Raw genomic sequence first — 23,359 nt, forward strand, 5'->3', positions numbered from 1 at the left:
TATCGCAACACCCCTGTGCCGTTTGTTTCTCCCCCTCTCTTTCCCTTTCTCGCTTTTCCTCTCTTTCTCTGCTTTTCTCTCTCGCGTTTATTGTTGGCCGAATAAAGTGACTTGGCACTTGACTCCGTTTCGAGTCTTAATTCTGTTTCCGAGAATGTAAAAGGAACCTTAGTCACGATAAAATATTGGAATTAATCAGAAGTTAAGCTCAGCCGCCCCCAACCTCCCAGAATTATCTGAGGTCGGTTGGAAAGCAAGGGGGTTTAACCTCTGCCAAATTGTTCAACCCAATAGTGGATCGTGACAGGGCTCTGACCTTTCCAAAAGAAAGAACTCTTTAACAAAGCATGTTTAATGTATGCAAAAGCATCTGGTAAGCATCCTATCTCAGTGCAGTTCTCAGCACTTCCGCAATCCAAATCCTGATGTTTATTTTTAGACAGGTGTATCTGTCATCTTTTAGGTAATTGCTTGGATCATGCTATTTAACACCATTCAGTAAAATCACACTGCAAAGTCTACTGTTAGTAAATGTTTAATAGAACGGCTGACTCCCAAGTTGGAGTTTAGACATGGCCAGCAGTCAAAAGTCCTGCTGATAACTGTCTCTGAAAACAGCTACCACTATTGTACAACCCTGTGGGTCATAGACTGGAACAGACATGTGGTATGTATTGACCTGTGTTACCTGAACACTGATCTCTAATATACTTAGTGTATGGTATATTGGGTGAATTGTTGCAGTTGGTTTTTATTTTATATTTGCTGTTCTTCCCCCTCCTACAATAGTTTAAAAAAAAAAAATCATACTAGTGAAAAGAGCATAACACTTGGCATATTTGGGGAAGATACAGCTCTGATTCTCAGTGCCATCTTTTCTTGCTGCTTGGAACTTAATATGCTGTTAGTTATTTTTAATATTGCTTGGTATGTGATACACCACTAAAGATAGAAGCTGAATTTTTGGCTGTGTGAGTTTGTAAATAAACCAGTGTGGTAGTTCAAGTAGCATGGAGAGATACTAGGGTAAGCAAGATGCTGACCTGATCAGTGGGAATATATTTATACATGTCCTATTTCCAGGCCATTCAAATACCGATCTGACAGCTGTCTTTTAACATTTTCTATTTGGCTTGTCCAGCATAATTAATCTATTTTTTCAATGCCAATGTGACTGTGTGGAACTGACTGCTGTATTTCCATGTTACAGATCTGCTTCTCTATTGACACGTGTAGCTGCAGTGAGGAGAATGGCAAAACCCGCCAACACTCCTTGCAAGAAACCAGCCCCTGCAGCCTTCCTTTCTTTGAATTTTAGGAATTTCAGCACTGTTGTAGTGATGCTTTCTTTCCTATCACTCTAGCAAACAGTATTAAGCCTCTTGCATGTTTTTCAGGATCATGTGAAATGGTCTGTGCTTATCAGTAAATTCAGAACTACCATAGAACCAGGAGTTGAGGAACTGAGGTGTGTTTTTGGAGAGTGTGTATGTATGTTTGTCTATAGAAGAGATCCAGACAACGCATCATCCAGTCCGCAAGCCACTTGTATTCTGTCCTCTTCCAAAGTACGCTGGCTACACCTACAATTTGGTGCAAAGTAGCATGGAAGCCTTCAGTAGGCTAACAGTGACAGTGGTGTGCCCTACACATACAAATATTCAACTGAGAAGCTCTTATTTCCAGACAGGGCTTGCATGCTCTGTGCTTCTTTCTTAAAGCTATGATCATAACTTTGTTATGCTTGCTATATGTTTTGATCAAGCTTTAAATGTGAATGTCCTATAAATTTTTTTCCTCAAAATTAAACATTTTATCAGTGTGTTTTTCCCTTCTAAAAATGAACAAGGGAATTTAAGTCTTTCCTTTGAGCTATGCTTCCATTTATACTTAAATTGTTTAGCCCTTTTGGGCTGATACAGATAGATGGATATTATTTGCTTCTGTGTTATTTTCTAGAAAGTAGGTACTGTATTGAACGAACCTGAAAATTCTCATTCACAAAAATGAAACTTGATAGCTAATAAGTGAGCAGCATCTTTTGATATGTGTTACATTTTTCAGGTATTGGAGTTTAATTATATATGCTGTGGATTTTTGAAGCTAGCAATTTACATTTCCTATATATTTACTTTTTCATCAGAGAAAATCAATCATCCATTCTGTTACTTGCTCTGGTACATTAAATGGTGGGGGATACTGAAGAAGTTTTTTATTAGCCTCATAAAAACTCTTCACCAATATCACTTTAATAACCACAATTGTTCCATCTTCTTGGCTCAACTGTCTGTGTGGCATCTCCTTTTATCTGTCTTAATACCATTTTCTTCAAATACAGCAGTCTTGTGCAAGGGCAGAAGTAATGGGGGAGAACATGGTAAATCAGTGAGTTCTCTACCATCTGCTTTAAAAGAGAGAAAACAGATGTTACTATCTCTAACAGTATCAGACATCTTCTTAAGTACCATCTCCAGCCTTCCAATTGAGAGATTAATTAAAAGTACATATCATGCCTTAATGTTTCTAAAACTAAAGGAAAGATATTTTGGTGAAGTGATACATTATTCATGTGGGTTTTCACCATGTTAGAAAAGTCCACACACAATGCCGCTGAAGCTAATGAAGAAATTGTCATTAACCTTGATTGCTATGGTAGTCTACTTGAACATTCCTATGTTTTAATTCCTTCTCTTACACCGTTGTTACACAACCACTTTAATCTGACATACATCATCAGTGCTGCGTGAGACTTGATCTCCCTCCCTACTCACAAGCTGTTACTTCTGCCCTTGTGGCTAACACTAGCAATCATACAGCTATTCAGCGATCTGGGTCAGGAAGCTGATGCAGCTGAGAATTAACCTGGGAAGCAAGTAAGAAGGTTAGTTCTCATTCAGGTCAGTTGCCCGATGTAGCTTGCCGTATGGGTGTGTGAACACTGCCTGCTGGCTCAAGGGAAGGAGTGAGGAAAAAGGAGTCTAAAGGAGCAGGCCACTGTTTTTGGTGGCAGTGCAGACTAATGCTAGGTTGAGCTAACAGTGGCACATCTTTGGTGTTAGTATTAGGTTTTTTTTACAGGATTAGTAGGTAGCTGTTGTTACCAGCTACCAGGAGACATTGCATGGAAAAAGTTGTTAGTCTAGTCCTCTAGTATAATAATAATATATGATCCTATTTGGATGGATGATCCTTTGTACCATCAGAACACTGCAGTCTCAATGTGACAGGCAATCTGCAGGAAAGGAACATGTACAAAACCAGCTGTGCTCCAGTTTCTAGTCCGGCTATCTGACGGGGATTGAAAATGTTACAAAGAAGAAAGCCTTTCTCATATATTCTAGCATCATTTTCTGACATTAGTAGTTGTAGGATGTTACCTTTTTCCATTTGTGAAAATTGAGGTTGGTTGTTTTAAAAAGATGATAAAGCATGTGGTGTCTTCAGTCAGTTGGTGTACTGTGGAATCCTAAAGCTGTGGGCCACCAAAATTATTGGAAGGCCTAAGGCTTTATGCTCTTACACAAATAGGCTTAGGTGGATGTTTGCTTTTGCTTGAATAGTATTGCTTGGCAGTACTTGGAGAGAGAATAATTAACTACAGAATGCCTTGAGGTTTTGAGTCTTAACTTTCATCTTCCAGTATCTGTTGTGTTAGAATAGAATCCTCAACAAATTTTCAGTTTGTAATATTAGGTAAGAACACCAAGCCTGAGTGGCCTCAACTTCTGTAGCAATGGAGAAGCTGTTCTGTTTTATCCTCCTCTGCTTGCCTCACCTGCAGTTAGTGAACATAAGATATGAGAATGATCGAGTTTCTTAAAGTTGCTGGAGGGCATTTGCTGTAGATTCATATGGCACAAAAGTGCTATGAATGCTTAATAAACAATTTATTTCCCCCTGTGCCTTTAAAACTTGAAAGTATTCTTCCTGGAAAGGTATTTCTTTTTTTATCTCTTCAACTTGAACTGTTTTTCTGAATCTGTATGTTTTCCATAGATGCCACACTTTGTTGGTGCCAGTCCTGCAGCAGAATGCCAGGGAAGGAAAGACAGACAGTAAAACATCATTATTAGAGACTTGCTGTGATGAAAAACCAACTGAGTCTGGGGATGAGGGTGGTCATACAGTAGGAAAGCTTAGAGTAGTACAAGACAGCAAAATAATACCACCGTTAAGAGATGTAGTTTGTATGTTTTTTGGAAGAGAGGGGTGACAGCAATAAAGAGCAGAGAATATAAATAGCTGTAGCATGAAGTAATGGAGAGGTTTAAATAGCATAGGTTGGCAAGGGAGCGTGTTCCTCTTGTTAAAGCAAGAAGTTAAAATCACACTGTTGATACATGGTTCCATCTGACATAACTTTGTTCTGTGGCATTGGGCATATTGCTATGATTAGCTGTTTACCTGATTTTGAGATGCTTTTCAACTGGACTATTGGAAGTGTGATGGGGGATCCTCATGGGTGCTGTTGGAGGCAGCTGGTGATGGAGATGGTGGAAAACAGATGCAAGTGTTTAGTCTGGCAAGCACCAAGGGGAGCGGATAAGGTAGACATAAGTTTGACATAGTTGCAGCACCAACAGGGTGAGGCTGCGTGGTCCACATTCTTGTATCTGTGTGTCCTATGAGCTGCAACTAAGGAACAAGCTTTTTGGCAGTTTCTAGTGTCTCTTGCAAAGCAAAGGCACAAGGTTTGGTTTTTTTTTTCTTTTTTTCTCCTGCACACCCACCTTCTCCCTCTGTCACTGATGTGTAGTCAGACTTCAGTGAGTTGGGGAAATTCTAGCATGTATCTCAGGGAAGTGTCTGACCTGGAGAAGTCTGAAGAGGTGAATTTTACAAATTTTGGCTGATGTCTCTTATGAGCTTCTAAGTTTTTAACCTGAGCTTTTAAATGGTTTCCTCCAAGTTTTTAAATTGTGCTCTTAAATGGTTTTCATAGAAGTAGCATCAAGTTCAAGGCAGCAGATGATTACTCTTCTTGTGTTCTCATAATTTTGTCCTGGAAACTAAAATGCCATTAAAGAAGGCAAAGAGAGGGAACATGATCCACAAGTGGTTTTTCTGTGTTATATTTGTGGGATGGTAAATGCAAAGTATATCTGGCAATTTGATTCTGCTTTATGAAATTCCAAATTAAAAGTCATTAGGAAATAGATTGGTAAGAGCAGCATTGGCAGTAAAAGTAGCAAGTACAGCACCGGTTTGTTTTATTCCTGTATCTCTTAGATGATTGTGCATTACTGTTGATACTGACACAGGGTCTGGGCTATTTTGCTATTCTGAGTTAGAAAAAGCTTTGCTTACAGTCCGAAAACTGTCACTACTATTTTAAACAATGATTTCAAGCAAAATTTTCTAATTTCTTTGGAACTTGCTGTGTGATGTGACATGCTAAGTAGATGTGAGCTCATGTTTACATTTATGCATAAAATAGGGGGTAAGGTATGTGTGTTTCTCATTATACTACTTCTTCTGTCTCCTTTCCACTTTTTTTCTGGGAAAAGGCAAAATGAATTTTAAATCACACTAACTTTGTCTTCTACTACAGCATCACTGAAATTCTTAAAGAATGCAGACTCTTGTTGCTGTTAATGCTTGATCCATATCTCCAAGGCAGAGTTATTACCCATACATGCATAAGGAATTCATAAGGAATTTTTTTCTGGATAGTGCACTGCATCCTTCTGACTTTTGTTTTACCCATACCTAAATCATGGTGTGTATAAAATAATTAGTGATGCTTCAGAAATCACCCCATTTCTTATTTCCTCAATGGTATGTCTTTCTACTGGAGGCAATAGCTTGCCTCTTTCTTGATCCTGTTTTAAGTCAATATTCTGCTGGGGTTTCTGCATGTGGAAAAAAGGCTGAAGGACTCGAGACATTAGAAAAATAGTATCAACAACAGGGGGGAAAAATGTAGTCATTTGCTGGTGGGTGACATACAATTTAGGTAGTGTTGGTTTCCTCTTCTACAGGATGATAATGAAATGTAGGGATTTAATTTCATGATTATGAGTCTCTGCACTTGGTCTTCAGAAATGATTCTTATTAATAACAGAGGAATAAAGTTTCCTTCGGGGGTGGGGGGAGGAAAGATACTCTTTATTTTAATTTCTCATTACCTGCCCTGAACTAACCTCGCTGTCTGGAAGGTAACATGGGTTTTGTGGTTTTGTGGGGTTTTTTTGCACTACTTTTGCTCATTGTGGGTACAGACAGTATATGTGAAATACAGGAGAGAAAAGGAAAACTAGAAGGAAGTGTAGAAACACTTAGCTTACCTTAATGTCACACATGCCTGCTAGGATACTGACAATATATTATTTTTACTTTGCACCATTTTCTTAGTTCTTACTGGGTTTTGGTTCGGTTTTTGTTTGTTTGTTTGTTTGGCTGCTGAGGGTTTTGTTTGAGAGAATTCTGGAAAAAAGTGATTTGAAACTCCTTTTGTAGGAGATAGTTCACTGGGGGGAAAAAAACCTACCCTACCAACACACACCCCTCAAAATGAAGCAGTGAGGATCTTCAGGCCTATAACTGTTTACCAAGGGGACAAAGAAACTGTTTTGTTGTATCGGCTTAGCTTTGCAGCTACTTCAGTGTAACACATCTGATGGTGTGATATAACATTTGTTTTGGAGGAACTTATAAAATCTTCAAGGCGTTAGTAATAGTTTTATGCTCTTATATATAGAACTGCATGTCTCTGAGCAAACAGTTATTCTCTTTAAGGTATGGTATTACACTTTATGTATAGAAATGTAACTTGAAGCCTTATTACACATTTGTGATGAAATCATATGATGCTGATCCTTATGGGCTAATTCCATTCATATAAATATATATTACTGGAAAAAATTCTATTATTCTAGAGTCCTCCCTTGTTCCTGAATATCTAGAATATATCTGATTTGTCATGATACATTTGCATAATGCTCATGATGCTGTCTTAATCGGTTAGCTCCTGGATCTTACTGTGTCTTTCAGCTGTCTCAGTGTTTTCATTGTGGCTTCTCAAGCCTATTTTTCCTCCTGTATACCTTTACAGGATGAACTGATGAGAATTACATTTCATTTTTTCAGATGAGGTGATGCCATTACGTACATTGTGGGATTGTAGTGCTTTCTAGGCTATTCTTAGGGTTTGCTAGGCTACACAGACAACCTGATGTTGTATAAACGTACTTGTAGAACGTTTTGGATTTGTTAAGAGCTCTGTGAAAACTTTAGCATTGCTGGCTTTCACTTTTTTTTTCCCCTCCAAATATGTTGTCCACATCTCTTCCTGTTAGGATATTAAATAGACATTGGTCTTAAATTACCTTATTCACTCTGAATTTTAACTGTCCCTTTCAGTTAACTTCCTCAAGTCTTGAACTGTTAACCCATACAAGTGGTAATTCAAATTAGGCCTGGATAACAGGATGGTCCTGGTTAAGGATATTTACCCTAATTAACCTCTAACAGCAAGTACTATAGAGAAGGTTCTAACCCCATGACTAAAGTAATGACATCAATACAAAAATGGGTGACAACTTTCATGTTGTTAAACCAACTGTAGCTGAAGCTTTATTGATACAGTTTCAATAAATTAATCGGCTATTAAAATTTAAATACTTCTTACAAGTATGGAGTCTTCTTACTTAACTGCAAGCAGCCTCCCTCCATTGCCAGTCCTATTATTATTGAACACAAGTGCCTCACCTGAAGTTTTGTTCTGGAAGCAATCTTGCTAGAAGAAGAAAGAAAATAGTAGGTGTGGGCTTTTTTGGCTTTTTCTTCTGTTCACAGTTGTGTTGGTTTAGGTCCCTTAAAAATTAACTGGGTGAGAGGATCAGGAAAAGAAGATTTGAGTGTTCATAATTGCAGCAGAGAGAGAAGGCCTAGCAAAGTCCTTGGAGTCTGCAGTTAGGGGCCAGTAGCATGCAGGGAGGCCTCCGGAGGACAGAAAAAACTTACAGGGACCTGAAGGTGCAGGGTACTGCTTGCTGCAGTTTTTGGATGTGTATCTAATACAAAAAATCCAGTTTAAGAAGCTGTATTTTGGTTGAGTGGAAAAATGCACTTGTGATTCTTGAAATAAGCTAGGGGATTTGTGTGATCCACACACACACACACACACACACACCCCCCATGCCTTTGAGTATTGTATCCAAACCATTCCCTGGGTCATTTACAGACATTGTATTCAATAAGGCAGAAACAGAAATGTTTGTTTATTATGGTTACTTCAGTTTCAGTCTTGCAAAGTAGAGAAAGTGAAAGTGCTTAACAAGTGACATTACTAATGTTATGCAAATCGGGCACCTGCAATCTGACCTGCAAAACAACCCCAACATATTTTGTGATCTGCTGTCTGCTTCACTTGTCAGGTCAAGTGCATTAGGTCTAGAAGGGAGGTGCTGTCAAATGGATTTAAAAATCAGTCTTTAAGTGTTAAGTCTATTTTGTCCTCTGTCTCCAAAACACAAACTATCCTCCCAAATGTGAATACTGCATTTTCAGTTCTTTTGCACTTCTGTAACATTTTAAACTAAAATAATGGGAATATCTCCTTTTTTAAGCTTTTATTTCTGTTTTCTTGTCTCATCTCAGAATATTTTATTAAGGTCTTTGCTCCGTCTCTGAAGTGTTAAAGATAACTTTGTATGTTTTTCCTGTAGGTTTCCAAATGCATGCAGAAGCATGCATGTAGTCCCTATATAAAACCAAGACATAGTTGTGTACGGGGGTGAGGGGGAGCTTTAAAGGACTGTGATTGCTGTGTGTGGTTTTGGTTTGGTAGGGGTTTTTTGTTTGGTTTTGTTTTTTATTTCTTTCTCAAGAGTGCACCACGCCACTCAGCAGTGCTTGCTGGGAGATATGCTTTTGAGTACAGTTACACATACTGTTTTAATAAAGTACAAAGCTTTATCCCAATGTAATAAAAACATATTTCTGTGCATGACTAGCAACCACTGCCATCAGAAGATAAAGCTATGCAGGACTGTATTTAATTTCTAGCCTGGAGTATCAGATCAATAATGTTCACGGTATTGTTGGCTTCCCCCCTGCCCCACAATTCCATTTGTTCTTGAGGAGTTGCTTTACCTGTGTGCTTGTAACTTATTCGCAAGGTTCTTGGCCAGTAGCTTGTAAAAATAATGTAGAAATTAAATCTGCCTTTAATGGTTGGTATCAAGAACGCCTTTGCTAGATTTGAGCAGTACATACCAACTTTGTTCTGTGACCTTCTCTCAAAGCTTAAAGTTACCTAATAATCTCAGAATAAGTAAATCCATATTTAACTTCTAAAACTTACTGCCAAACGTAATCAACTACATCACTATTAAACCAAGCGCCTCCAGCACAGTCCCTTCTTCCTGCTTTAAATGATTGGAAAGGAGGAAGAAACAGAGTCATACAGTATGTTATTTAAATTCTAGTTCTGTCAAAATAGAGAGAGATTGCAAATAGTACTTTGAAATTTTATGTTGGATCATAATTTGCCCTAAGCATTTTAACCATTGCATTTAGTAGTTTAGGGATTGCTGTGTTCTTATTATTGTGTCATTATTTCTTGCTGAAATTTTCGAGTCTCTGTCTGAAGCAATAGGTGTCTTAATCTTTTCTGAATATAATGTAAAAACTTATGGTCATGTGCTTATCCCATCATACCACCTGTACACGTAACTCCTCATAACCATCAGTACTTGATAATGTTGTGGAGATAGAAGTTTTTTCAGGATGTTGTAAGAGCGAGCAGAGTGCTGTATATGAAACTTTTCCAGTTTTCAGAAGAGGAGGGTAATTTCTTCTGGAGGTACAATCTTGCTTTGTCACTCACGTGTCACTTCTTATGTAATGATTAAACAATATTCACTAGTTTTGCCTCTCCTTTTAGCTATTTTCAGTGGACGTAGATTTCACCTTTTAAATTCACTGAATGGTTAAAGTTGATTTTATTAATAAATATAGCAAGTAACTTATTTACCCTTGGAATGCACTTATCCCTTGGGTAGAATTTGTCTCAATTGATTTAATTATATTGACTGAAATACATTTTATGATTAAATATTTTTTATACAAGATACTCAGCTTTCAAAGCTTTTGAATTGTTAGGGGTTTTTCCTATCTTTGTTAGTTTAATGGATTTTTATGGCAGATGCCAAAGCAACAGTGTCATATATCCCTGAGGCTTCTTACAGAGCTTGGGGATGACTTTATATTTAAGCTTCCCCACTGTGTTGTTTGAGAGAAATGCAAGGCACAGCTTGATGGAAATAAAGTTCTGCACAGTTTTGTGTTAAAAGAACAAAAATAGCAGACTGCCAACGTGTTTCTGTGGTTTCTTTAGTAGCAATCCTTGTGTTGGGACATACTACTTCAAGATGTTGCTCCATTATCTATCGATAATTATATGTTTACATTTCTATTACCTGTCTTAGAGTGTCCCTGAGAAGTGAGTTGCCCTTGCCCTAGAAGGAGTCAATATTAGTAACCCAGTATGTATCATATAATTATTCTGTAAGTGTGCATTACAGAACAGAATTATAGAATAATTCAGGTTGTAAGGGGCCTTAGGATGTCTATAGCCCAGTGTTCCGCACAAAGGAGGCTCAATGCTGAATTTCAAAATGGCTTTCTCTAAACTTTGTCTGGTCAGGTCTTGAAAAATCTACAAGGATAGGGACTGCACAAACTCTTTGGGCAACCTGTTCCACTGCTTGACTGACCTCAGTGTGAAAGGTGCTCTTGTGCACGTCTGTGCTCTCTCTCGTCAGAACCTCCCTCAATTTCTGACCACTGTCAGAATGTCCTCCTGCCATGCATGGCAGTGAAGAGCCTGCCTCTGTCTTTGTAATCTCCTCGTATGCATTGAGGGGCAGCTCTTAGGTCCCTCTGAAGCCACCTTTTTCCCATGCTGAACAAGCTTAGTTCTTTCTCCCTTCTTGAGGGTGAGTTCCAGCCCCTAACCATCTTGGTGGCCTTCTGCTGAATTTGCTCTACTTTACTGATGTCTGTCTTGTATCAGAGGATCCAAAACTGGACACAGTTTTCTAGATGTGTTTTCTGAAGTGTCACCTTTCTCATTCTACTAGCTGCCCTTCCGGTCTGCCATGCTGCTAGCTTTCATTGTTGCTGGGGTGTGCTGCTGATGTGCATTATAAAGTATTGTCCAGCAGGGAGTCCAGGTCCCTTTCCAGCCAGTCGGTTCCCAGACTGTATCATGACAAGTAGTTATCCTACAGTTATAGTTCTGATTTTAAACAAAGACATGCGTTCTGATCTCTAGAAGTGACAGAATCAAATGACACATTTGATGTACTATTCACCTGGAATATGACCATCCCATTATTCTTTCTGTAGGTATAAAAATATGGAACTGCAAGGGTCCATCTTCCAGTAACAAAACTCCATGGTCAAATCAGATGCTTTGAATTCAGATCCTGTTTATTTAGATGAATGCAGAGCGTCCTAACACAGACACAGGAAGAACTGATTGGAGACCCTTTCTTTACTTTCGGCTCCAAAGGAATTCCAGCCTATGTTCAGGTCAAAACCTACCCCAGCCAGAACATGAAATTTCTGGGAGCTTTTGCTCTGGAGCATGTATGGACGTATTACTGTGTTTTAGGGAGCATGATGGCAGTTAAACCTACCAGTTTTCAACTACATTCAATTATCCTATCATACTAAGGCACAAAATAATTCTTTCTCATTAGAGATTATATTAATGTATATACGATAGATGCACAGTTTTAATACCAAGAAGCATGAGTTAGTTTAATGTTTGGGGCCAGGGTTCTCAATCACATATCAGATTATTTATAATAATATCTATTCCCAAACAACACTATATGTGTTCCTGTTTCAATTAAATTGCTAAACAACCTGGGGGTGAGCTCTTTTAACTTCAGCTCCTTCAACTTCACTGCATTAGTTTACACTAGGGCAGAACTGACCCTTCTTTTCTTGGAGGTAAATTTCTCTGTCATTTTTGGGAAACATTTGACTGAATTTGGCTCTGCTGTTAATTGTGTCAAGTTGATGCATCTGCCCACTTAATTTTGTTGGAAATTCATCTGCGGAAGGTGCAGATGAATGTAAAGCTGGGTGGCCAGCCGTTCAGCTGCAAAAGAAGGTAATTGCCAAACAAAGCCCAAGCAACTAATTAAGACTTCTCCTTGATTTGGTTAGAAACTTAACAGTTTTCAGTATTCACCGTGTTCTTACATTTAATTTCTGAGAAATGTCTCGTTTTCTTCTGCTGTAGTCACTGCCATATCAAACCTTTGCCCTTGCTTCTTTCCTTGTTTTATCTAATTAAAACACAGATAAAAGTATTTTCTTGTAATGTTACTCCAACCCTGCTATACACTTCTTACTCTTCTGTTGTCTCCTGTTGCCTGCCCTTAAGCTGGATGACTCATCCTTTACCTTAAGGCACCATCTCACGGAGTACTGCTTCCCTCCCTTGTGTGACAGGATAGGTGTCTGCTGGCCTCCAATTTGGTATTTCTAAAGTAAACAAGTAACTATCCCGTAGTCTAAGGCTACCTCATGAACGCTGTGTGGGTAGGGTTTTTTTTGTGGTTTTGTTGGTTTTTGTGGGTTTGGTGTCTGGCTTCTTGCCAATTTTGGTTTTTCTAAAATCAAGTAAAAAGAAAACCCAAATCAGATCTTATGATTCAAAAAAAGATCAGACTGACCTTAATGAACAGCATTGTATTGCACTGTTTGGATGAGCAAAAGTGGCCCCTGCCTCTTGCTTGCTGTTTGTATTCCTTTGGGATCTGCGGTGGATAGGCTTCTACAACATGAACACTAGGATAGTGAAGGCCCCTTTTTTCAGTCATACTGGAAATGCCCAACAAAGACTATCTAAGAAAGACTACAGGTTTGGAACTACTTGTAAGTCCATACAAAGGAGCTTTACATGGTTGCTGCTCCTCATTTAATGAATCTTGGCTATCAGGGCAGTTCCAGATAGAGCAAAGCTGATAGTATACCTGTGCTTAGCCAAGCTTTAGCAACGTAAAGCAAAACAAAGACGTGGCCTATACCCAGCTCTGCAACTTTGCTATGATGGGATTTTAATTTCATTAATATCAATCGGAATTGTTTTATGGAATGTGGGTATCGTTGCACTTGTGGAAGCCACATTTGTTCAAAGTCTTTTCTTAATAAGACATTAAGCATTAAAACAATTTACCTTGGGAACCATAAGGAACATTGTCACCTGAAATATTTAATTCAGGATTAACTGTCTTTATGTGGAGTGTACCTGATTTAACCTCTAGCTGTAAACTTCCTGAGAGAAGCCTCAGGTAAATTCTATGGTTTGTGTTACTTAGGTGGTCAGACAGATGATTTGCAGATCTTATGTAGCCCGAGTCCATCGTTCTGTGTGTCAGTGCAATCTCTGTACTGTTAGATAAGGATGCCTGCCCGCCTGTGTTGTAGTTTTTGCATTTAGTAAAGGTTTTGGGACTTTATTTCCAGAGATATCTGAAGTTGTCTGGATTTCTAAATTCACCCATTTAATAAAGTTGACTACATTCTGTAACAGTTTTGGTGATCTTCCCAAGCAGTTTAGCTCTTTATTGCATTTGGCAAGATAAAAATGACATGTTTTTTCTGGTACTGAAACAGCTGGTTATATAGTGTCGTCGTTATTTTCGGCAGAGCCAGTCCCCTGGTAAATCTACCAAAACCAAGAAGAAAATGCAAGAAGAAAAAGACTTTACTGTATTCAAACAAGAAGAAAAAGACTTTATTATATTCAAACGGAAATAGGGTTTGAGTTTCAGATATCTTATTGGAGGCTCAAACAGAAAAGCTAGAAATTACTTTCTTGATAGACACATTTTAAAACCTAAACTGTTTCGTTAGTGTGGTGAATGGAAACAGGACCAATATGACCTAAGAATTATTGAGGTGAAATTTTGAGCCCCTAGCTCAGAAAACTCATCCTGTGAAATTGGATCAAGTGTGATAGGAATGAAAACAGTCAAGTTTCAACACCTGCAAATTTCTTACCTTTAAGAAAGAATGTTGGAGGAGCTGCTATAGAGCCAAACAGAAATGAGCTTTTATGTATTACACAGTATGTGGAAAGTTCTTGTGTCTTTTTTGTTGTTGAAATAAAGAAACCAGAGATTATTTCTCATATGGAACTGAGGAATATCTGAATGTGATCAGATGTACAGATCCTGTTTTGGTTTAGCAAGCTCAGAGGGCATTTAACTGGTTGCTCGTACTTGGCCACATTTTCCTCCATCTTTGTAGCCCCTCTGCCTGGAACCTTTGGGCAGCAGGCACTGGTATAGTGGTGTAGCCAGTGCTCTCAATGCTTTATTGCTAGCTCATGTTGTAGACCACTAGGTTTATGGAGAATGGGACCTAATACTTGCAAATCATGCAGAGGTCTGTGTGCTGCAAAGTCTAGCTTCCCGCAGACTCCTGTGCATGTTTCTCACCCGCAGTGTGAGGGAAAGCACCCCAGTTATGCTCTTTCTGAAAGCTGTTTCCAAATTTGCCCATCTCGCAGTATGGCTTAGGAAGCAGTTCTGAAATCAGAGCAACAAAGGTAGAACAGATCTGCTCCTTCTGTGTTAGCTGAGTAGTATTTCTTCTTGCCTGCTGCAGATCTATGCAGTCCACATCCTAGAAATAAAATTTGGGCTGGATCTCTTACCTGGCAGAACTTCGAAATCTTCATAGTAAAATCCCTGGCATATACCGGGTTTGGCAGTGAATGGGTTTGGGTGTGGTTTTTGCATCCTGAAAAAATGTCATGAATTGTGTGGACATGTGCTGGTTGCTTGAAACAAAAAAAATGTCCACATTTTCCACACAGAATTGTGTGGACATGTGCTGGTTGCTTGAAACATTCTTTCCAAAAAGTACTCAATTTTGAGGCTTAACTAGTGATGGCAGGTATTTACTTACTTTGTAACATTTTCAAATGTTTACAGTTAGTATTGAAAAAATATTAATTACAAATTAATCATCCCAACTCTTTTAAAAATGTCCCACCGTATGTAGATGATGCTTGTTTGATGCCACCCTTGATGCCTTTTCTGCCTGGCAGTATTAGAACTTCTGCTGTTCTCCTGTGCTTCAACAAAGGGACCCCATCACCACAGATCCTGAGAAATACGGTAATAAAATTGAAAAAAATGATCTGAAGCCTAATTCATAAACTGCTTACAGTTGCGTCTTTTGAATTTTAAGCATTTCTTTTAATAAATTAAGTAGTTTGGTGCAATTGGAAGTCAGTTGTGACTGGCTTTAGCATAGTGTGTTATTGCCTACTTTGAAGTATTTGTTCAAAGCGTGTGTTTAGTGCCAAAGGTAGTACAACAGAGGAAAGTGTAGAACACTAATCTTTATAAATGAACCCTAGTAAGCTCTTAAATTCCCTGCTTTAACTCTTTGCAAAAAAAAAAAAAAAGAAATAAATCTGTACTTGCAGAGCCTTTAGTAGAAGCAATGTACATAAATGGAATTTAAACCTTCAGCAGCTTGAGTGGTCTGTTGACTTGAGAAGCCAGGAGCAACTGGCTATCCAAGCATAAATAAATGTCTGCAGAAAGAGACCCTACATTTCCAAAGTGGTGCTGCAGATGAATAGTGCATGTGGGAACGTAGGCAGTGGGTTTATTGCAGTAGTTTGATTATGCCTGGGAGATAGGCACCTTTGTTGGTGCCTTTGAATAGGGCTTCGAAGTCCCTGGTGACTCGTTTTTAATGTCTACATTCTGATGAGGTATAAATGATAAACCTTTTCATCTGTGTCAGCGTTGCTGTGCTATTACTATTTTTCAGATGTTAGAAACAATGTGTGATTTCAGTAGCGCTCCGAGCTGCACTCAACATTCATTTGGGAGAGCTTCTCTTCTAATCTCCTGGAAGTTACTTTGATTCTCTGCTGCATTTGCTTGGAGGCAAGAATGTTATTTACAAACTAAAATATAAGGCACCTTCTGCACATTCAGTATTTTAACTGTATATGTTTCCTGGCAATTGCATTTAAAAAAAAACAGTAAATGAGAGCGGGGAATTGGGATAGTGTTTTTCACACGAGAGACATACATGGTGTGCCTGCTTTTAGGGGTAGGATCATACACCATCAAGACAGGTCTGCTGCCAGATGATGCAGCTGATAAATGCTTTTGCTGCAGATTTTGTAGATCTGGAGTATGGATAAAATAAAATTGTATAACACATAATGAAAGGGCTATATTGAAAGGATGTCTGAAAGCTGCGGGGAAAAGGAAAGAGTAGTCAATTCTAAGTCCTTACTGGGCCTGGCTAAAGCAGTGTTCTGTCACCTGCTTGCAACATCTACTGTTTTAAAAGTCAGTGGCTTTGTTTTAAGGATACTGCATGAAATCAGACTTGGTTTAAGTGAGCATTTAGACTTCACTATGTGTGTGCTGTATGGCTTGTGCGCTGGACTTAAAGAATTGTCTCATAGGCAAACTGCTGAAACCATTGCTGGTCGTGGTGGATTTTGAGGTTTTTGTGGGTTTTTTTTAAGAGTATTCCATATTATCTGAGGTACAGATCAATTGATTTAATTATTATTGTTATTATTATCATCAGATATTTTTAAAACAACAAGCTGTGCAGCTTTAAAAAGATTGATCATCAGACTTGGGACTTTCAAACTGTCAATTGCTCAACTATTCAACATTTTTTACTATAGCATGCACTTTTTGCCTTTAATCAGGATGAACTTGATTCTTTGATTCTTTACTAAAATTTTAAATTCTTTCCCAAATATGGGTAGTCTAATAGCATATTCTTTAATGTAGCTGCGTGGTGCTGTGCTGTGTATACGAAGACAGAATTCATTGTCAAAAAGCTGAAATAAATAAATTGGGTATTAGTAATCTGGAAAATGGGGAGAATGACAACTTCAGCTTTACTCCGTGTATTTTGTGGTTTTCTGCATAACTTTGCAGATGATTTGTCAAAATAGGAAGGCTCTGCAGGGCAGATTGCCGCTAATTGAGTAGTAATTCTGAGGCAGTGGGACTACTGATTGGTTACATTTAGACAGCAGTTAAAAAGGTTTTAAATATATTTACTACGTCATTATTTAAAATTAAGTAACACCTTTCTGATAATTCCATTCGTGTTGTATGAAAACATGTAGTAAATCATTCTGGTATGTTGGTGTAATATTGCTTGTTGGTGCTATTTTATGCAGCAGATGACGTGTTAATAATGTAGTCTTCCTCAGTTCAGCAATTAGTGTGCTTGACATTTTAATCTTAAGAAAATTACTGTTTTCATGTGTTGGAGAATTCAAGGTAAATGGAGAGCTTTGTGCCTGCAACAAGTTGAGTTAGTGTTTATTTGGTTGATTTGGGTTTTTCTGTTGTGTTCTTTTTGAATTTTTTCCCTTCCTGCAATTTAAGGATTCTTCTTTTCTTTTTATGATGCACATAGAGTAGTTTTTTCATTTAATCTCTGAAGCTACTCTGTTTCTCTTCAGGCTCTCTTCTTTCGACTGACTTAATTTTTTTTCAGTCTTTTCTCACAGTTCTATGGTTTTTTAGGTCTATGATAATTATATCGATGCTGTTCTGTCTTGGGTGGGAGAGAAACTGTGTCTGTCTTAGAAGTATGGTGTCCCAAAATGGATAGGGTATTTAAAAAATTTAACAGTGCTAAAGTAGAGCAAAACACTTGCCTCATGTTTTTTTCAGGTATTTCCTCTGTTTGTGCTTCTGAAACTGTTGGTTTCTGTGACAGTACTGGACTTGCATTTTTTAGACTGATGCACTGTAAATGCGGATGCGTTTTTGCTGCTACCTGTTGGCTTGGTTCCAATTCTAAATTTGTTTTGCCTATTGGGATTTTTTCTTCTTGCTGGAGAATAGGATGCTTCTATATTTGTACTTTGGGGACAGAATTCTGGTTTTTTTAAGATCACTTGTGGAGTTGGTGAAGATATCCCTTTCTTCATTGTAGTTGCATACTCTCTTCCTTCTCCAACTGCCTGGTACAGTAATAAGCATGTGGTCTAGTCTTCCTTATCGTTAGTAAAAAGACTCAATCCCAGCAGTATTCTTGTGAAAGCCTAGTTGTTTGTGTTCCTTCATTATGAAAGCACAAATATTAGTAAGTTTGTCATTATTTAGATTTCACCAGCTGTGTATGTTCGTGTGATAGGTAAAAGTACCAACCAAACAAAACTGATTACAAATTTAGCTTGTGATGTGGAACAGGGTCAAGAGGATTTGTATCATTGTAAAGACACACCCAATGGGCAACATCAACAAGGAATTTCCTAGTTCTTACTCTTTGGTGCAATGACTTGATTACAGTGGCATGTTATACAGGAATGTTTCATTAACGTATGCTGTCAGCATGGGGGATTAGTGTGGTATATTGTTTTTATGCTTCCCATTTTTTGCTTTAGATGGTGTTTTGTCATCTTAAAACTGTTCTCCCCTTGATAAATAGGCTATATTGGGAAGGGGAAAAAAGGTTAGTGTAAGGTTAATGTTCAGCTTCTACCTGGGGTACATCTGGGTTTAATTTAAATGATGTTTACAGATATAACATCAACAAAGAGACATATTAGGAAAACACCCTCTAGCTAATTAACTGATTGAAGAGGTATCTATAGAAGTAATCGCTTTAGGATCCAATGTTTCCATCTTCAATTAGTCTTCCCTAGGAGAAGTGGAATCTACCCTCCTCATGTGAACACAATTACTATTTTTAGGCCTAACTGATTTAGAAATACCAGTCTGCTCATTTTACGTAGATGAAGTATGTCTTATGTCCCATGCCACTGATCCTAAAAGAGACAGCTGTTGTCCTGGTAAAGCCTTCCACTTCTACATGACAGAGGCCAATCATACCTCTTTCAGCGAAGATGCTCTGTAATAAGCTTTGTGATAACAGTTGTTAAAGTGTTTAAACTCAAAAGTGATACATGCCGTACTGATAATGTGTGTGCCTTAAGTGGGTGTAAGTAAAAACTTCCTTCTATTAATATCTTGCAAACTGGAATAGTATGAATTCTCCAGCTAAAAAATAAAATGTTGGGATTTTTACTATCTTGTTCCATTAGCTTCTTAATTTATGAAGCTAAATGGAAATTAGCCTAAGCAACATCTGACTGATATTCCCGCTGAGAACAGAAACAAAAGCTGAGCAATGCTTTTGCTTAGAGAACAGAAATGCTGCTTAGTGATTTTAAGTAAGACATAAAATTTTATTTCTGAAGACATAATTATTTAGATGTTTGGGTTTTGTGTTTATTTTTGGTACAGGTTATTAATGCTGCTTTAGCTCTTGCTGCCAGACCAAAAAGTCAAGTTGTGAAAAACAACATGGAGATGTATAGGAGTACCTGGGAGAATCACATCCATGTTCTTACTGAAGCTGTGGACGATATAACAAGTATTGATGATTTTCTTGCTGTATCAGGTATGGTAATATTCAGAATCTGCTTCTTATTGTATATGTTTTGAAAACTTTTCATAACATTTCAACAGGAAAACGATGGAAGATTAGATTGTGTAAGGTTTTGTGAAGCTGTTGTTTCTGTTTAAAATATCCCTGCACAGTAAATGTTTCTACACTGCACAATGTGGAGCTGGGTAGAAGTTACTCAAGCAAACCAGGTGCATGAAGCAGAATAGGTATGTTACAGGGGGTACGTCTAACCATCCTCACAGGTTCATTTAGCTCTTAAGTTTCAAAATCCTCTCTGCATCTGTGAGAAGTCTCCTTCTAGAAAAGGGAGTGCATATTAGGGTGCATATGCATAAACCAAGAGATTTCTTACTGTAACCTCTGTTTCAATTACTGTGGAATGCACTGTAGGTAGCATTTCCAGAATTTTCAGTTACAAATATTTGCCAAACAAAATGTACTTCCAAATCTCCTCGCTGAAGAGACCTTTGATAGCAGTAAACTGTATTTACTAAACCAGTGAGTGCCTTCAACTTTTAAACAGAAGATAGAAAGCAGTTTTACTTGTGGTTTAAATATCCCAATTCTAAGTTTTTGACTTCTCTCAAGTTAGTGTTATATGCACAGGAAGGAAAAACGTGTCTAATCTTCATTAAATGTGGTTTAACTTTTGTGTTCCCTTATGGCCAGTGGGCCCCTGTGCTTGCCCTGTGTATCTTAGCCTTTAATGGAAGCCAATTATGAACCTTCCTATTGCTTATAGCGTCTGGGAGGTTGCTAATCTTTCCTGTTGGACTGAAACTGAAATTTCTGCAGGTATTGCTAGAGCTGTTAATAAAGGGAAGAAACAAGTCAATCACTAATGAAATACATACATTAATCTCTTCAATCTCCTATGCAATCTCCATGAGTTTTAAAGTTTTTCTTTCGCATTCATTGAGCTAAACATTTAACTACACAACTGTGATTCATTTAAATGGCACATTTCAGATATTTTTTCAAATTTTCCTTGTTTTGAAGAAGTTAGACATTAGAGTTAGACATTCCAGTAGTAATTGGGGGAAAAAAATCTGAGTAGACTCCTGGCTTTTTGATGTATTTTATCTTTGGTTGAGCACACCTGAATAATAATATTTCACAGTAAGTAAAAGCAAAAACTGTTAACTTACATAGGCCTACACATCACTGCTACTTATCATGAAGTCCCAAAAAGTAAACATTCGTATAAGTAGCAGTGATGTGTAGGCCTATGTATCATGAAGTCCCAAAAAGTAAACATTCGTATATTTGCTCTAAACCATGTGTAGAGCATCTTCTGTAAGCTTCAGTAGAACCTTTTGCCACATGTTAATCTAATTTGTTTAACTTCAAGTGTCATGCTTGTTCTTAAGTGATCTGCTGGGTAGATATTTTCCTATGGCAGTGTCACCTACTTGCTTTGGGAAGATTTTTTTGTTGTTGTTTTTTTAATTAGCTCATGTACAAAGAAGTAGTTATTAAGACTAACTATTAAGGAACGGTGCAAGCCACTCTGTCTACTCCTCAGTGTATTAGCACCATTACCGTGTTCTGAGGTAGTAAAACATTCCTATATTGCTCTATCTGAATAGAAGAGTTAAATGTGTGGTAGAAGATGGTACCTAACACTTTCAAAAAATTACTTAGTAATTAGGAAGGATAATGTATATTGTCTCATGTTTGAGATGAAAGGAATATGAGAATAGATTTATAATGGATCTGTGTTTTCCGCAGAAAATAGTATTCTACAGCATGTGCCAACATGGGCACATTGGGAGAAAAATGTTTTTTAAATAACATACTTCATTCAAAATTGATGTGTCAGATATTCACATTTGAGTTGAATGGCTGAGTTTGCATCCCTGACTGCATCTTCCAGGTTGGCAAGGGAAGTGATTAGTCCTGTAGTGTTAAAATCATATTAAAAAAACAGTACACTTTTTTGTAAATAGAGTAAACACACCTTCCGTAGTAATCCTGGTGATTCAGAATTCTAAATTGCACAACAGAATTGCCTATCTAAAAATTTATTTTAAATTGTGTCTCTGATTGATAGGTCAGGTTTTTCTACCAGATACAAAATATACTTCCCAAACCTGTTAAGAGCTGGGAATATCTATTTTGTGGTTTACATTATTGTATGTCCTTTTCACAAAGTGTCACCTGAGCTTTGGATGGCAAGTCATTTTATAAAATGGTGTTACTAATGTGAGTTATTCTGGGTTACTGATGATTTGGAGGCTAGATTCAGTACTGGTAGCTGCATTTCTGCTATGGACATTTTTAAGGTACAATGTAACTCCAATTAATGTCACTGCAAAAATTTTGTGCGGAGCTCAGTAGCAAGTGGATTAGTCCCTATGTTTCTTGAATCCAAGATGTTATGTTTCTGTCCTTAAATAAGCTGAATAAGGGAGCTGCAGCTGAAAGCATGGGCAGGAACTGAACTCTCTCTGAAAATACCTCCTTGTGACTCTTTATAATCCACTTGTGGGGTTGCTGAAACAAGATGTATGTGTACAGGAAAATTGTGTCTCTGATGTAGTGCTGGGGGAAGGAGAATTCTGTGGCAGATCAAAAAGGTTGAATTGTGAGCGTTTGAAAGGTTGGGGGGTTTTGTTGTTTTTTTTGCTTTTGGTTTTTTTTTTTATAGTGTTAATATGACATTTGTTGTATGTGATAATAATATTGCTCTTTTCAGATTCACCTATACTCATGAAATTGGATATTTTTTTTTTGTTTCAGTTGTGTTTTATTCTTTCTATTTATTTGTATGTGATACTGTGTTCAAAGGAAAACTAGCACTACAGTAAATGAAAGAGATGAAATCAGGTCTTTACAAGTGAAAAAGAAGTCCGATTGCAAATAGACAGTTTAAACGATGTTCTGTTCCTTATAAAGGAAAGAAAGAGTTAATTGTATAAAAAATGCCATTGCAAGTACAAAATGTTACAAATGATGATACCATTGTTCATGGATTTTTTATACCTCCTAAGAAAAGAGAATCAGTTTCAGCCTATCAGTTTTGGATAGTCAATTTATGCAAGGAAGAATGTGGGTATTAATCTTTATAACCCACTGGCATTAAGTTTAAAAAGGACTGTCATCCATTTATCATGATGATGTGAAGATTTTAGATTCATATAAGTGAATTGAAATGTGCTATTGCATTTGATACGTGAATTTCCAGGAAACTAGTTTTATGTGCATGTAATTTTGTTTGTGTTGGTAAATCCTAAGTTTTATCCTCAACTCTGCTCTCGTAAACTGACTCTTCAGTGTCTCTTTTCTGATACGGTTAGGCTGAAAACATAGTTCCTGATGCTCATTTTCTAATGTTGACTCTTTTGTGTTATTTTAATACTCTTTGTTCAAAATTACATGGATAAAGCTTTTGGATATAGATGCAAAATACAAAATGTCAGTATTTCCTTCCTTTGTATGTATGTTTTCCTCTCCTAATGATGATGTGTAATTGCAATGAGATGTTAATTACAGTTGTTAAGTTAGAAAACCAGTAAGAGAAGAGTTAGATCTTTTAGTCCAAAAGTTAACTCAACTTCTGTAAGGACTATATAGGCAAGAAAAGCATCAAGAGTGTGTTTTTATATACAACATTCTCAGGACGCATGGTTTCTCTTTTCTGTTGTCTTCTTGAAGAGCTTGAATGACAGACCCCTGTGCTGCTTTTCTGTCCTCTTCTCAGCATCCTTGCCCAAACTATCATTTTTTCATCTAATGAATGTTCTCTCCAGCCTTCCATACTGTCTGAGTATCTCCCTTATCTCTCCCTTTTTTTTTCTTCCGTACTCAGTGGACAGATTAATACGGTCATTTGGAGAGATTTGGGAGAGTGCCACTTGTTCTGGATGATTCAGTCTTTCTCTCCCGAATACAGAAAAAGGCT

At 37.6% G+C, this 23,359-nt stretch overlaps 1 protein-coding gene across 1 annotated transcript in view; it reads left to right on the plus strand.

Moving 5' to 3' along the window:
* Nucleotides 1-23,359, plus strand: part of CTNNA3 (catenin alpha 3) — a 505,586-nt gene that overhangs the window by 339,316 nt on the left and 142,911 nt on the right. The window contains exon 11 of the mRNA XM_009636975.1: nt 19,290-19,446. Within this exon, the coding sequence (XP_009635270.1) occupies nt 19,290-19,446 (157 nt within the window). The remainder of the gene's footprint in view (nt 1-19,289; nt 19,447-23,359) is intronic.

This window comes from Egretta garzetta, unplaced genomic scaffold (genome assembly GCF_000687185.1).
Source record: "Egretta garzetta isolate BGI_Z169 unplaced genomic scaffold, ASM68718v1 scaffold204, whole genome shotgun sequence".
Classification (NCBI taxonomy): domain Eukaryota; kingdom Metazoa; phylum Chordata; class Aves; order Pelecaniformes; family Ardeidae; genus Egretta; species Egretta garzetta.